Source organism: Dreissena polymorpha, chromosome 11 (assembly GCF_020536995.1).
Source record: "Dreissena polymorpha isolate Duluth1 chromosome 11, UMN_Dpol_1.0, whole genome shotgun sequence".
Taxonomy (NCBI): Eukaryota; Metazoa; Mollusca; class Bivalvia; order Myida; family Dreissenidae; genus Dreissena; species Dreissena polymorpha.
In genome coordinates, this window is record NC_068365.1 from 30,720,616 (window position 1) to 30,737,627 (window position 17,012).

At 33.4% G+C, this 17,012-nt stretch overlaps 3 protein-coding genes and 1 long non-coding RNA gene across 8 annotated transcripts in view; 3 read left to right on the forward strand and 1 right to left on the reverse strand.

The window, feature by feature from the left end:
• Nucleotides 1-9,629, reverse strand: part of LOC127850583 (gamma-tubulin complex component 2-like) — a 51,395-nt gene extending 41,766 nt beyond the window's left edge. For 3 of the 5 annotated variants that reach the window (XM_052383708.1, XM_052383711.1, XM_052383712.1), the window contains exons 1-5: nucleotides 9,493-9,629; nucleotides 4,324-4,396; nucleotides 2,911-2,992; nucleotides 2,326-2,417; nucleotides 1,604-1,661 (exon numbers count right to left, since the gene is read on the reverse strand). In XM_052383708.1, the coding sequence (XP_052239668.1) occupies nucleotides 1,604-1,661; nucleotides 2,326-2,417; nucleotides 2,911-2,992; nucleotides 4,324-4,376 (285 nt within the window). In that variant the 5' untranslated portion in view covers nucleotides 4,377-4,396; nucleotides 9,493-9,629. The remainder of the gene's footprint in view (nucleotides 1-1,603; nucleotides 1,662-2,325; nucleotides 2,418-2,910; nucleotides 2,993-4,323; nucleotides 4,397-9,492) is intronic. The other 2 variants (XM_052383710.1, XM_052383709.1) reach the window with 2 other exon arrangements.
• Nucleotides 6,304-7,573, forward strand: LOC127850585 (uncharacterized). The gene is made up of 2 exons (XM_052383714.1): nucleotides 6,304-6,951; nucleotides 7,141-7,573. Exons 1-2 carry the CDS (start codon nucleotides 6,849-6,851, stop codon nucleotides 7,548-7,550), a joined length of 513 nt encoding a protein of 170 aa, XP_052239674.1. The 5' UTR covers nucleotides 6,304-6,848; the 3' UTR covers nucleotides 7,551-7,573.
• LOC127850586 (uncharacterized) lies at nucleotides 7,580-8,436 on the forward strand. The gene is made up of 2 exons (XR_008035368.1): nucleotides 7,580-7,667; nucleotides 7,868-8,436. It is a non-coding gene; the product is annotated as an uncharacterized LOC127850586 (long non-coding RNA).
• A 165-nt stretch (nucleotides 9,630-9,794) lies between the features above and the next one.
• LOC127851440 (transmembrane protein 138-like) lies at nucleotides 9,795-16,858 on the forward strand. The gene is made up of 5 exons (XM_052385209.1): nucleotides 9,795-9,913; nucleotides 11,329-11,494; nucleotides 13,778-13,949; nucleotides 15,670-15,748; nucleotides 16,540-16,858. The coding sequence occupies exons 2-5, from the start codon at nucleotides 11,370-11,372 to the stop codon at nucleotides 16,647-16,649; spliced, it is 486 nt and encodes a 161-aa protein (XP_052241169.1). The 5' UTR covers nucleotides 9,795-9,913; nucleotides 11,329-11,369; the 3' UTR covers nucleotides 16,650-16,858.
• Nucleotides 16,859-17,012: the final 154 nt, after the last annotated feature.

Consider the following 17,012-nt stretch of genomic DNA (forward strand, 5'->3'; position numbering starts at 1 on the left):
TAAATCATCTAACCAGAACCCACTAATAACATGCGCATCTCCTCAAGGTAGTTAAGCTTCCCATAAAGCTTCATAGTATTCCAGTCAGTAGTTCGGGAGAAATAGCCCGGACAAGAATTGCACTATATGTACAGTTTATAGAAAATTTCAAAGGGCCATAACTCTGTGAAAAATCATCCGTCCATAACCGGCTGATAATATACACATCTCCTCTTGGTAGTGAAGCTTCCCATAAAGTTTCATTGGAATCCCATAATAAGTTGCTGAGAAATAGCTCAGACAAGCATTGCACTATATGTACAATGGAAAATTTCAAAGGGCCATAGCTCTGTGAAAAATCATCCGACAAGAACCCGCTGATAATATGCACATCTCATCTTGGTAGTGAAGCTTCCCATAAAGTTTCATTGAATTCATGTAATAAGTTGCTGAGAAATAAATCGGACAAGAATTGCACTATATGTACAATGGAAAATTTCAAAGGGCCATAACTCTGTGAAAAATCATCCGACCAAAACCCGCTGATAATATGCACATCTCCTCTTGGTAGTGAAGCTTCCCAAAAAGTTTCATTGAATTCCGGTCATTAGTTGCTGAGAAATAGCCCGGACAAGAATTACACTATATGTACAGTTAATGGAAAATTTCAAAGGGCCATAACTCTGTGAAAAATCATCCGACCAGAACAGGCTGATAATATGCACATCTCCTTTTGGTAGTGAAGCTTCTCATAAAGTTTAATTGAATTCCGGTCATTAATTGCTGAGAAATAGCCCGGACAAGAATTGCACTATATGTACAGTTAATGGAAAATTTCAAAGGGCCATATCTCTGTGAAAAATCATCCGACCAGAACCCGCTGATAATATGCACATCTCCTCTAGGTAGTGAAGCTTCCCATAAAGTTTCATTGAATTCCGGTCATTAGTTGCTGAGAAATAGCCTCGGCAAAAATTGTGCACGGACGGACACACGGACGGACAGACGAAGCGGCGACTATATGCTCCCCCCAAACTTTTTTGGGGGAGCATAAAAATGTTTCATGGGATCTAGCTGTTCATGAAACTTGGCCAAGACACTATGTCAACAAAAATCATCAGCAATTTAAATCCGTTTGAGTAAGAGACTAGACAAGGTCAATTTGACATATTTAAAATTGCTTCTAGGGATCTGGCTGGTTATCAAGCTTGGTAGAGACATTATGCCCACAAACATTATCAACACGTTTTATGAAGATCCCATTTAAACTGTATGAGTTATTGAGCAGACATTGTCCTCCTGAACGCCGCCCGCCCCCTGCCTCCCTCACAGGTGATTCCATAATACTTATGATTTTTATAAGGCTTTAAAAAAAGATCAAATAAACTAAATTTTAATGGATTTTCTTTGCCAGGGGGATTAAAAACATATAAGAACTTATTTGCCTATAATTGTTGTGACAGTTCTTTCATCGTTACAAAAACAGTTGTAAAGAAAATGGGTAGTTGTTTGGAAATTTTCCATTTGGGACATCCAAATAATGAGAATGTTGTCTGACCAAAATATAACATGTATGTTGATTTTCTTCTGAATGTCTTCTTCTGGAACATTTTACAAAACAAACCTGGTGTTCATCTTCCAGCTTAGATAGAAAGAAGACAAGAGTATCCAGGTCTCGGACACTGAAAAATGGAATAATTTGTACATGTAGCATGTAATTCTACATGAAGAGGCTTGAGTCGGACATTGTAGCAGTCATCAAAATTCTTTGTTGACAAAGGAAACTCATTTTCTTAAATTATAACTTGATACAGAGTAAATGTTGCAATCCTGCATGGATTATATATGAAGCTGAAAATATCAACATGCCAAATTAAACATTCATGAATGCACGGCTTTGGAGATGGTTCTATTTTGATCACTGCTGTTGCGTTTATACCAGATACTTATGTTTCATGCTCAAATCTATTTCAAAGCTAATTTAAAGCAATTCAACTTTTTGATTGATTCAAAAGTTTTAGGAATACAGAGACACTGTCATATCTGTTTACCTGGAAAGAACCAGTACACTTTGTAAATAGAAAAAATTCTGGAGAATGCCCTCCAAATCACTATTGAACTCAGGACCAGCTAATCAATGGAATGGATACCATTTCAAGCGAATGGAAAGAATTAAAAGGATTTAATTTAATGGGGTGAATTCTGAAAAAAAATGCAACTCTTTATGCTAGCTGAAAAATGAATGAATCCAGCATAAATTAAAAGATTGGTAAAAATGTATCACAAAAAATCAGTATCACTACAACAGCTTCAAAGTAAATCTCTACATAATGTAAAGTTACATACTTCTTTGATTTCAAGTCATCATATTTTGCCATGAACTCAATTGGTGTTTTTGTAGACTCTGCAATTTTCCTCTTTGCCTGATTTGCTGAAACCTGTAGCAAATGTTGAACAATTAAATCATAATGATAGCACATAAAATGTTTAAATGTTTTATCGGTACTTTAAGAGACATTTGAACGAAGAATTTTTTTACAGTTGATGAGGTTTTTGCGTGTGTTGGAAAATTTATTTATAGTGATACCTTTCAGAGGAAAAACTTTAAGAGTGCAAATCATTGGCAACAAATATTTTAAGAAAGACAAACCACATTACATGCATATGGCCATTACTGACATGTAGTTCTTTATAAAAAATAATGAAAATAACTTGATTAGAAACTGTATATATTTGGCAGCCATTAATGTTGAAGTCTTCATGTATACATTAAAATATGTTTGGTTCCAGCCCCTTAAAGACACCATTTAAGCCATCAATCGGAGGGACATTTCATGAAAATTGTTAATTTGATGATCTCAGTTCAATAAAAAGTATTGAGGTATTTTGAGCCCCTATGCCTAACATAAATCTTGAACCAATTCAAGTTACATTTGTGGTGATGTAGGGTGTGGTATTTTTCAACAGCATTTCGGTATACACTTCGGCTCCAACAGTATCTGTTGATCTAACACTGAAATAAAATGTCTTAGCATTCATGTTGATATAATGGTAAAATTATGTAACCTTTTGACATATAGTATTTAAAGTGAATTATTCACGGATTGGTTTAATGCTGAAAAAAGAAAAGAAACAAACTCAAAGATGTAAAAGAATGCACATATTATGTTCAAACAAGTCAATTAATACTCTTATTTTTAGAAAATTGTTATAGTCTTACACAAGTGCTGGAAATATGTTGGCAATAATATAAAAAGTCTGAATGGCCCAGTGCTTTGTCATAAAATTGAATCTGCTGACAGCTAATATTTTTTATTCAACTTTTTTCTTGCTTTTATTAAAATTTTGTTAAAGGCTATAATAAATAGAATTGTTTGTGTTACAAGTGACTAAATTGTTTAATGACTTTAAAAATCACGACATTCTCTGAACACGTCATTCCAATGAAAACAAACAACAACTTTGGATTAATTTTATTGGATTAATTTCAGATAACTCAATTTTAACTAACAATAAATTGAATACACTCACTCACAAAATGTTATTAAAACAGATTACAAGTCTCACTGCTTTATGTGAAAGTAATTAAGAGGTAGAATTATTTTACCAAATGTTAATATCAAGAAAAGTTAAAATGCAAGAACCCAGGGCTCGAAATTAACACTCGCACACTCGCAAAATGCGAGTGAAAAGTACAGATTGCGAGTTAAGTTTGAAGCCACTAGACTTTTTTGGCGAGTGAAGAAATAGTGAAAAAAAAAGAGTTATATTGCTAAATGCGCTCAATGCTAAGTCGCAGGTCAATTAATAGAACGTCCGAATACCCATATGCGGAAGCTCGCACCTTGTATGTAGACTGGTTGGGGTATACTTATAGTACATATATGCGGATGGTATTGGTACAAAGATAATGAAACAGTTGATTATCCACACATGTTCACTATAAAAGACAAAAAACCTGAACAGCCATGTCGTCGAAGCGAAAAATTACTAGTTTCTTTTTGCCCACAGATTGAAATAACAATACGAAATATAAAGCAAAGTTAACCGTTGAGTTGAGAGAAAAAAAAACGGAAATTTAATTCTTCCACGAAAACAGTGAAAAATGGGAAAAAGAACTTCATATATAACACCAAAACTTGTGGTTGATGTCATATTTTATTTAGTTTTAATAGTACTAAACTAATGTCCAAACTTGGTTTTATTTATGTTTCCAGCAAAATTTGCGAGAATGTTTTTTGATTTTGCGAGCTGGTATTTAAGCTGCTGGCAATGTTTTGCTTGTAGAAAGAAAAGTTAAATTCGAGCCCTGCAAGAACCATGAAGTATTGAGACCTAACATACCTCAGTTGATTCATCAACTCGCTGACATGGTGGTGCACCTTGAACTCACTCATGACTTCGTCTGTAAGTTCTACTGAAAATGTATGAGAAATTCATTAAAATATCTATGAAATTAATATAAATGTACAATGTACTTAGATCTGACTTCTAGTACTGTTTTTAGAATGGAGAACATTATTAAGCACATGAAAAACAAAGGTGAGATTTACTGTACACCAATACCAAACTTATTTAACTCTGTTGTGTTCTAGGCAATATGTAGTAGGTCATATGCAAGAACACATTTATATTATATATATGCTAAAATGAATTGATATGTTTTTAATAATATTTTGTTCCCTTTTTTGTAATTTCAGAACACCAGAAAGCTGTTGAAGCATGCAAACTCCAGCAATGTAGGCAGGCTGCTAAGAAAGAGTCAATCAATAAGACATATAATTTATTAAATGCCCTGTTACTAAATACACTTATTACATTGCTGTTATTTATGCACTGTCCTTAAATACACTTATTAAACATGCTGTAAAATGCTTTGTTTTTGTTTTTTTATTATTATAACATGATCTTCACTACCCCAGGTTGGCAACAACTTTTTGAATTCAGCATAATTAAGTATAGCTAAAAAACTTCAGCGAACAGTTTATATAGTATTGACAGACCTGTGTGCTGAAGCGAACCCCATATCGAAAGTCAACCAGAGTTGTAACATATTTATGTCATGCTATAAATCAAAGACAGTTCATTTTCTTGGAAACATTTCTACATATATTGGTGAATGAATATAAATTACTGCATCGGGGCATATTTTAAGGTTCAAATGTTTCAAATGCATCTTACAATAGATAAAAATAACTCTCATCAGTCTGAAATTCACAATTTTGACGCCATTGTCTCTTTGTCACGTGACGAGTTTTCATTTGGATACTTTGGGATCGACCTTGACATTTTTTGCTGAAATTGAAAACATTACTTTTGTTTTCTGAAATCTAATTTGTGATTAACAACTTACTTCTGGTGGATTAAAAGACTGATTTCAAAGTGGATCAGGTAATTTTAAATAATTTTTACTTTGAGTTTTTATTTACACTACAATTTGTTTACAATTTAAAACAAGCAAGAATAATTTAAAATACCGGGATATGTCATTCAGACTTTGAAAACACTTGAGCACATGGTATGTTACTAAATATAGAAATAACGTCATATGACCGTGAAATATCGGGGGATTCTCAATTAAAAAATGTCTGCCGCATCACCGTTTTTCTCGATATGTTAGAGCAGAAAAGATAAATTTCAAATGTTTAAGATAGTATTTTGTGAAAGAATACGTCAGTTAAATGTGAAAAAAATGTCAATCTTTCTGATCAAGTTGTTGATTTGGGACAATAACTGCATTAAAAAGCTGTTTTGGACCGGTTTTTGTTAACTGTCAACTTTACGGGAAATTCTGGTTGACTTACCTAATGGGGTTGGTCCATAAATTTAAAGTCGCGCCAGTCAAAAATCATAAAAAGCAACATTTAAAGTTATGGTAGCCAGAACTAGAGTAAGTAGACATCTTTATAAAGGGGTTATGGATGTTTCGGTAAATGACCAGTTCGGTAAATTGATTTATAGAGTAAAAGTCGTGGATGTTTCGGTAAATTGATTTTATATAGGAGGTATACCTACAACGAGGTGTTAATGACACCTATTATCGGCTTACAATAACATTAGGGGCATTTATTTGCAAACTGTGGATTAATTTTGATGTACATTAATTGAGTTGTTTGGTACTAATTAAATTATCTGTTTAAATGTACGATGTTTGCAAAGTGTTATTATTAATTATCCAGGCTTGCAACCTATTAAATTTCTAATCGATGGAGGTAATTTATATATTAAGGTCATGATCGTTTTGTATTTTATATATGTTTTTAAACATTTAGTTGATAAATACCTTAATTAAAGCAGTTAAAAAAATATAATAATGTGGCTCTTACAAGAGGTGGCCTCCACGTGGCAAGAGCTGGGCAACATATTCATTATGTTGGCAAACTACCTCATGTTTATGTAATGGTTAATTTTCGGTGGTTTAAAATAATAAGATCAAATATGTTTGTTTCGTATGTAAATAAATTTCTCGCTTTTTTTTCCTACAAACAGTTCTGCACATAAGGTATTATTCTTAAAATAATCTAGATATTTATGTTTAGATCGTGAACATGCTTTAACACTGGTGGCCGAGTTTTTACATACACGACCAGTAACTTTCAAACTGTGAAATAAACAAACGTTTTCCTTCTTTAATCATGTTTACCAAAAAATACTGGTGGTGACATCAAAGGATGTTTATTTGTGGTAAAAATAACATTATTATGTAATTAGGTAATTATAAAATTATCATGGTCATTGTCAAATAAGAAATCAATGAGAGGATGAAGAGAAAATTTTCGCGGGTTATCGAGTAATTATGGTAAGTGTTGTTGCTCAAATGTTAAAGTATGTATATAGGCAGATGATTTCTTTTACTGTATCATACAATCATGGCTGAACATCCATGTATTTACTGCAATATTGAGGTCACTTCTCGTGCGCACGCTATTGCATGTGATTCATGTGGAAGATGGAGTCACCGTAGACACACCGGTAAGTCTTAGTAATTTCTTAGTGATAATATAGATACATTAAAATTGTGAATTGTGTTGTCGCCTGTAATGTCGTGATTTAAAACTGATCATAAGTAATGCCTTAATTAACGTAAATTAACAGATAATGGTTGTAAATATAAAAATCATATTATGTTATAACTTTGCTTTATTTATTTTTTATTTTTAGAAATTACCCATCAGCAGTACATGCAACTGCGCAGTGGTGAGGTACAGATAGAGTGGTTCTGTAATGGTTGCAGGAACGTCGACGAACCACCACCACCACTTGAAATCCCGGTATCGCCACTCAGAAATCTTGCACAAGAAGATCTAAGACATGGGGGTAACACTACCATACCAGATGTGTCATTCGACCTAGCCCAAGAGTACGAACGACCAACACCAGTGGTAGACACGTCTTTACCTGATGACCTTGAGCTGAACGACGAAATCCCCGCCGACGACGCCGTAATTACGTATGAGATTGTGGAGTCCGGGACTAAGCGAGGTGCGGCGAAACTGATCAGTTCGGATGGATATTCTTACACGAAGGGGGTATGTATTTTACGTTTCATTAAAATGAATTACATACATTGATAATACATAAGATGTCTGATAAATGCAGCTCCCGTACATGGATCCACGGCAGTGTATGGCGACCCCTCAATTGGTGCGTGTTTAGAGAGGAGGTGCGAACGAACAACGACTTGGAAGGTAACTATAATACAATTAGCATTATTAATTTATAAGTATGAAACAATTCACATTGTATATTTTTCGTATATTAATCTTATACTTTCATATCATACTATAACGGTAATAAGCATTTGTTTCATAATAATGTTATTAAAAACTGATAAAAAAATGACATAATCTTGTTATTAAGTACAAACATGTTTTTATTATAATTACAGGATGGCATAGACGCATCAACGCACGAGCGTGTTCAGCCAACCTCGGGCTTTACAAGTTGGCCAACCTTCTCAGAGAGGAATCTGAGACTGTTGATCTTCATATACGGCTGGTGAGCCAGCACCTTCTCACGAAGATCAGGCGGAAGAAGTATGTTACGATACACGGCAGACTGCATCAAGCATGGGATGACTACGAAGAAGAGAAGCTGACAACAACTGAACTTCTGAGGATCATCAGCCACATCAATGCCCTCGGACCATCCACAGCGGTCCACCACATGCTCGACGACGACGAGGCTTGAAAGATGAACGACTGATATGGTTGAAATGTAACATTAAATTGAACAGTGTCGTACATGTATCTAATTTGTATTAGAAAATCTGAATGATAAAAATGTGTGATAAAAATGTAAAAATATTGTAGTGCGTCAAAAATGTATCTAATTAATATGTGCTTACTCCCTCATTTTTTTTAAATGACATGAAATATTCAAATATATATATATAGTATCCAAGGTTTAGTTGTTGCTTATTTATATTATATGGTAAATAAAACGGATTACAAAGTAGATCAGTTATTATTTATTTATTGAACCGATTTGTTAGGGCAAAAAATGATATCAGATCATCACGGCAGCTTGCTATTACACAGTGTATTCATTCGGCTGGCGTTGTGTTATATGTCAATTTTATCAGTTTTCAAGTATGTGTATCTCTTCGCTTAACTCAACGTTCAATGACACGCGCACTTAACATAATTATAAAACATAACGCGTATCATTATATTACTTTTTATTAATTACGTACACGTTTTAAATTTTATATATTGTTTTTTTGTGTGTTTTTCGCAACCAGAAAGAAATAATAAAACATATAAATAAATATAAAATTCAACATGAAACCTTTATTCTTTAATCATAAAAAACTTTTTAAAATAGCATTAAACGTAATTGCAGAGCTTACATTTATTCCGCCATAAATCATTATTTCTTATTTTTACTATTATGTTATAATTTTGTTAATTAAATAAAAGCACCAATTTAAAAACCAAACAACAGTATTGCGTTATTTAAATCGTAAAATTAACTAAATTCTTTACCTTAGGCATGGCATTAATTACTCAACTCAAAAGTAATCCACAGTTTGCAAATAAATGCCCCCAATGTTATTGTAAGCCGATAATAGGTGTCATTAACACCTCGTTGTAGGTATACCTCCTATATAAAATCAATTTACCGAAACATCCACGACTTTTACTCTATAAATCAATTTACCGAACTGGTCATTTACCGAAACATCCAGCACCCTTATAAAGCCCAGAGGGATCCGTGATATATGGTTAAAAAATATAAAGGGACAAGTGGCTTTGGAACACTATATACGGTTGCTTAAACACATATAAGTTTAATATACATTTGATATCTGGCCTCAAAAAGTTGGGGTCAGGTGTTAGGGAAAAAAAGTAGTTGCAATAATACAACTCCCAGCTATTGGCCCCTTCGGATCGCTGTACGTATGTAAAGTTGTGAGCATTCAAGAAAAACTAGGAAAAAAAGGTTTTCAAAATGTCATTTTTCAGAATTTTAACATGTTTTTTTCTAAATAATTTTTCTACATGCTTGCACCTTAATTTTTGATATGATTGGGCAATATCCAACTCAAAAAGACTGTGAATATACATGCAATATATGTCTCTGGTTAGTACTATTGCTTTAAAATTTCGTTTGTTGACATTCCCGCTGAATGGTGGCGGCCATCTTGACTAAAATAATCTTAAACTGAGTATCACATTTTGAATTGCGTATATCATTTCAAACAAAAATACGATAGGCAAGATTTAAATGCGGACATTTAATTTATCAATTGCATTTCAATTAATTTTAATGCACTTAGCTATTACAATTTAACAACTTAAATGTAACCGACCTTTAGTTTAGAGATTAGAGATCTCCACAGTAAACAACAAGAATGAGCAAGCGCTAAAATCCTATATGATATTATTTTGCCATTAAACATCAATAATCTGGACTATGGTTGGTTCTCCAGGTATATTAGTTACTCTTAAAGGTACTAGCGTGTGAGTCTGATGGCAAAAAAGTCACATTACATATTTAATTCGTGTGTGATCATTCGTGCACATTTCATTTCGTAACCCGGTTTCTAAACGTCATGAACACATTTACATTTTACATTTTGTTTATGTGATACATACATACATATCCGGTTAGGGCCGCAGGCTGACTCATGGTCAGAGACCCAGGTTCTATCCGGTATTACTGTGTATAATTGGTCTTCCATAAATATGTCCAATAGGTTTTTAAAAGTATTCAGTGACGGCACTGTTACGATTTTATCTGTTAAAAGGTTCCATGGTGTGATAACACTCTGAGAGAAGAAGTGTTTAAATGTCAATGGATTTGTTAGGAGGGACTGTATGATCACATACAGCACACTCAAAACGATATGCATATTACAATTGTTCCATTGGCAAACATACAGTAACTTGCACATTTCATTTGAACAATTCACCATAAAAAATATGTTATTGCTTGAACTGATTGTGATTACAAACTGATAGGTTGACTAGACAATAATTACAGTCAAAATAATAAAATTGAGGATAATGAACAGTTTTCTCGGACTCAGTCTTAGATCTCTGTGAAATGTCATTTCATATGTGACCGCAAGGTCAGAACATGTCTTAATTATAATAGTATTACTGACACTCGCAGAGTTTTAAGTAGTTTTAAGTAGCCAATCAAAGAAAAGTATTGACTTAATCAGAAGTTTTTACTGGGCCAACACATTTAACAGATTTTCGTGTGTTTCCAAAGATTGAAATAGAGTAAAACAGCTATTATTTAAGAACATAATAAGTCTAGAGGGCGTTGTGGGAATTGTGAAATGTACATGGCTTATAAATTACAAAATTGTATCATATTGCAGCTTAAATAAAGCTGCACACATTTGATAAAACGTGGAAATCAGTTAACAGTCAATATTAGAATTTTTGTTTATGGTAGACTAAATATATACTTATGCTTGCTCAGCTTTGACATAGTGACACCAGATGAAAAAAATATTCACCTTAAAGAATCCCTGAATGTATGCTTAATTCCAATTCAGAAAAGCTTGAGACTTCAAAAAAGTACAAGCTATACTTGCTAAGATGCAATGAAGTGTATTCCTCAAGTTTTTAAAAGTAAGTTTTAACACTAGATCTGTTTAATAAGAATTATTTAAAAATTCTTGATTATTCTAATACCTGTAAATTTATTATTATCCGTAGACAAAGGCGGAGGCATATAAAATTGCTGTAGTCCGTCCCACATTCTGTTTGTCTGTCTGTCATTGTGTCTGTCCTTCATTCCGTCCATCCATCTGTCACAAAATTTTTGAAATTAGGGGGGATATGAATTCAAAGAATTTTCTTGTTTACCTTGTTTTCTGCTTGTTTTCAGGTTGACAGTCATTCAAGAATTGTTTAGTGTAATGTGCCAAGATGTTGGTGGAACGCTACCGACCCATCCTGTACCTACAGTACCTCTTGCTGTTTGTGGATCTGTTTCTGAACTCTTTCATTGAGTTACTCAGATTTGAAAATGTCATACTTCTTGTGTTACTAGTGTAAGTGTGTGTGTGTGTGAACTTGCTCGTTAAGGGGTGTTGCTGCAGTTTTGCTGATTTTTTTCCATCAAATAGATTTTGTCAAAAATTTATATTTAAGATATACATACAAATACTATATGAAAAAGGAAATAAAAACATAGGGTCACCGGCCTTGTTTTGATTTTATTCACCATTATATAACATGTACTTTTTCAATAAAACTTAAAAATCTCTAATTGCGTAAAAATAATAAATAGCCTATGAAATTGGCAACATGTAGATATTATTTAAGCTAAGATAATCATATACCATTTAATTAAACCACACACTACCAATAAAATGGAGTACACAAGTTAAATTTTAAGAATTTTTTATTTTTATGTCACCCCAAAAAACATCATTTTTTTACTATTTTAACCACATGAATGGAATTAATTTTTTTTCTGCCAAACAGAAATCTGTGAAACGGCTCAAATATGTTCATCTACGTATTGTCATCATAAAACAAATAAAAAAGGGGTCACCGCACTTTTAACAGAGATTTTTTGTTTTAATTATCCCTACCGTCTAGACGTCAAATTTCATTAAAAAAACAGCAATAAGACAAAACCCGAGTACCGATACATAGATTGTCCGAAATATGCATAAACATTAGAAATTGTTTACAATCTTAACTGGGATCACAACAGTGTACCAAAAGACATTACTAAAAAACAATATTTAATCACATACATAATACCATACAGTATCAAACTCGACCTTAATCATTAATAACTTACATGTTCACAGATTTCGGCATGTTTTGATATTTGTGTTTAAATGCTATAAATTGATAAATGTAAACAGCAGGACTAAAGAGCTCCAGTATAAAACAAGTATGAAATTAAAGAAAGAAAAAAAAAGTAAAAAAAAAAGTTAACCCCACCTGGGATAGAACCACTGACAATTGTATTATGAACCAACTCGGTCATTTCTGATGATACTGATAACAAAAATATTGAGTTGTGATAATAGCATCATTGGTGTTGCTATAAATATATCTTCGATTAAATAAACTGCCGCAACACTCCTTAAATACATTATTACAATACTATATTTACTTAAATGTAAATGATTAGTATAGTAAAAAACTAAATTTTGTCAATACATGTACTGTAATGTAGTTATTATAAACTTGTTGTTTTATAACTAACTGCTTATTTTTTTGTGTCCCCAAAGGAGGGCATATAGTGATCGCACTGTCCGTCTGTCTGTCCGTCTTTCTTTCACACTTTGCGTTTAGGTTTTGAAAAATGCTCATAACTTCTATGTCACTTCAGATGTAACATTCATATTTGGTATGCATGTGCATACAGACTAGTCCTTTCCATACGCACACAAATTTTGACCCCTTTGACCTTGAACTTAGGGTCCGCGATTAGGTTTCGAAAAATGCGTTTAGGTTTGGAAAAATGCTCATTATTTCTATCAAAGCATTTATCATGTTTATCAAGGGCTTATATCATCGGATGGAGACAGCTCTTGTTTAATTACTTATAATATCGTTCAATCAAATTGTTCACCAATAAAGTGAATCACATTGGTGTGCTTTTGTTATGTTGTTCAGAAAATATTGTCATATATACTTATTTCATGAATAATTTATATGTTTATTTATAAATTGTATTATAACCTTTCATTAATTATACAAATAACCTAAGGTTAGTACACAGTGTCATACCCAAGGTTATCAGCGTACAGCTGATTATTCATCATACAGTACATTGATATTAAAATTAAAATTTAAACAAATTATACCAAAATTTTCCACAGTTCTAAGAACTGTATACATTTTCACAATCATAAATAAGCCAGTCATCCAAAAATAACACATTTGGCCGTATCGAGTGTTCTGTACTTGTATCTATTCAAATTCAATGCAGAAATCACATTTTAGTAAAATCTGCCATGCTTTATAGGAATTAAAAAAATTGACTTGTATGACCTGAAAATGTTATGCATTTAGAGATATAAAATATGTGTGATATGTCAGTATGCATTCATTTTTTTAGTTTATATTTCTTTTTTGTACAAAATTGAAGTGAGTGAACTGAAAATGATATGCTTTTGGACATACAAAATTGAAGTGATTACAACGAAAACATTATACATTTTGCCTTATTACATTTATGTTTTAAAGGAATGACTTTCAGTTCATTCACTTCATTTAGTTTTATCAACCAAAAAAGTGACTGACCAGTGACCATATGGTTTCATTTCCCTCTGATATAGGTCATTTTGTAGTGATATTCTACATTACAGGATCCAGGATGTGTGTATACTTTTTGCGGCTATCGTCGTCTTCCTTCTCTTCTTCAACACTTTCATCTTTCAAGCAGGCCTTGTGAACATCCTTGTTAACAAGTTCAGGGTCACCATCACAGTAGTGTTTGTCTACTTCTGCCTCTGTGTGGGCCTACACGTATGGTATATGGTGAGTTCAGTGAATTTGTAGTTGTAAAAAGTATTTTACTTTTTCCCACTCTGAGGCAAAGTGGAAATGGCTATGTACAAACAGCATAAAACCAGAACAGCCTGCGAGTAACTTGCAGTCTGTTCAGGTTTTATGCTGTTTGCTGCTCATCTAAGGGTTTGAGATGAAGCCTTAAATACTTGAATCCATTAAGAAAGGTCTTAAATTAAATTAAACTTTCTAAGGGACTTGTATTTATGAAGCTATAATTTCATGATTTTTTTAGACTGAATAATAATAATATAATAATACTCAAGACTCACATTGGATAATTTGTTATTCTTTACTCCTGCTGTAAGCACAATTCTTAACTCCTGCTGTAAGCACAAGTGTTATTTTGAATAGACAATTGGCATTTTTATGCCCCCGGTAGGGTGGCATATAGCAGTTAAACTGTCCGTCAGTCAGTATGTCATTCTGTCCGTCCGTCCGAAAAAAAACTTAAATGGTCATAACTTTTTTAATATTGAAGATAGCAACTTGATATTCGGCATGCATGTGTATCTCATGAAGCTGCACATTTTGAGTGGTGGAAGTTCAAGGTCAAGGTCATCCTTCAAGATCAAAGGTAAAAAATAAATAAATAAAATCTGTCCGTCCGTCCGTAAAAAAAAAAAATCAAGGTCACGGTCATCCTTCAAGGTCAAAGGTCAACAAAAATAAAAAAAATCAAAGCGGCGTTCTCATGAAGCTGCACATTTTTAGTGGTGGAAGTTCAAGGTCAAGGTCATCCTTCAAGGTAAAGGTAAAAAAATAAATAATTTATCTTCTTTCAAAGCGGCGCAATAGGGGCCATTGTGTTTCTGACAAACACATCTCTTGTTTTCAATATTTAACATAGCAACTTGATATTTGGCATGCATGTGCATCTCATGGAATGCACATTTTGAGTGGGGAAAGGTGAAGGTCAATGTCATCCTTCAAGGTCAAATGTCTAATATATGGCGTCTGTCTGTCCGTCGGAAAACTTTTAACATTGGCCATTACTTTTTCACTATTGAAGATAGCAACTTAATATTTGGCATGCATGTGTTTCTCCTGGAGCTGAACATTTTGAGTGGTAAAAGGTGAAGGTGAAGGTCATCCATCAAGGTCAAATGTCAAATATTCCGTCTGAAAAGTTTAACATTGGCCATAACTTTTTTCACTATTGAAGATAGCAACTTGATATTTGGCATGCATGTGTATCTCCTGGAGCTGAACATTTTGAGTGGTGTAAGGTGAAGGTCAAGGTCATCCTTCAAGGTCAAATGTCAAATATTCCATCCAAAAACTTTAACATTGGCCATAACTTTTTCAATATTGAAGATAGCAACTTGATATTTGGCATGCATGTGTATGTCCTGGAGCTGAACATTTTGAGTGGTGAAAGGTCAAGGTCATCTTTCAAGGTCAAAGGTAAAAAATTAAAAAATAATTTTCATTTCTCCATTCAATCTCTTACTTACTTCTCATGGAGCTGCACATTTTGAGTGGTGAAAGGTCAAGGTTATCCTTCAAGGTCAAAGGTCAAATATATGGCTTCAAAGCGGCGCAATAGGGGGCATTGTGTGTCTGACAAACACATCTCTTGTTATTGACATAAAATGCTTAAATTACAATTTATTCATGAAAATATACATATTTTTATGTGTTTTATATGCAGCAATTAAATAATTACGGTTTATTTTTGCTGTTGTAGACATTGAGATGGGCAGACCCTAATACGTGGATCTGGGGAAATCAAGGCATTAGAGCACTTTTCATCATTCAGAGAACGGGTATGTATGAGAGTAACTATATGACATGTCTTGTAAATTTAAGCTTGATTCCTGTGTCATGAAAGTGCAACAAGTCATTTTTTTTAAATAATGAAAGCATATTAAAACAGTTTTGCATTTTAAATTATTTTTGTTTAATTTCTGCAGCTTAGGAACAACAAATCTAGTAAAACTAATCAGTAGTGCCGTAAACACACTAATTTCCCAAAGATTATAGTGAAAATGTGATATTTTGACATAAAATCAGAGATTGAAAAGTAATTAATGTTAAACTGAGGTTGTTAACATGGATATATATATACACGTACTCTGTTATTTCTTTGACAACCATGCTTATGCTTGCTTCAACATGTTTGACTTCTAAAATCTCACCAGCCTTTGTCTACTTTTATTCCATGTCAACATGTTCAATGTCTGTAGACTACTAAAATCTATGCAACCTAAGTGTTGTACTGCTACTATTTCTATAAGCATACTTTTTATGTCCCCCACCACTATAGTGGGAGACATATTGTTTTGCCCTGTCTGTCTGTCTGTCTGTTTGTACCAACTTAAACATTTTGCAATAACTTTTGCTATATTGAAGATAGCAACTTGATATTTGGCATGCATGTGTATCTCATGGAGCTGCACATTTTGAGCGGTAAAAGGTCAAGGTCATCCTTCAAGGTCAAAGGTCAAAAAAACTAAAAGCGGCGCAGAAGGGGACATAGTGTTTCTGACAAACACATTTCTTGTTCTCTTTAAATCCAATGCGATTATGTTCAGGTTTTTTTTTAATCTCCTTGCAGCCTCTGTGTTTTACTACTACTTCTACAAGCGAACGTGTCTGAAGCTGGCAGACCCGCGATTCTATCAGGACTCAGACTGGATACAGAAAGAGTTTGAAAAGAGACGATAGTACTTGAGTGCTTGATCCATGTGGAAATATTGATCTGTGATAAGCATGCCATTTTTATAATAATGGACCATGTATATATACTACTACGCTACTTGGATGTTTGCATGTATTGGAGTGTTACCTTAGATTTGCTATTGTGACATAGTTATTTATTTTATTGATATGATTGCCGTGTACTCATTTGATTTTTATGCCAACGAAGGTGGGCATATAGTCTGTCCATCACACTTTTGCATGTAGGTTTCGAAAAATGCTCATAACTTCTATGTCGCTTCAGATGTAACCTTCATATTTGGTATGCATGTGTATATGGACAAGGCCTTTCCATACGCACAAAAATGTTGACCCCTTTGACCTTGAACT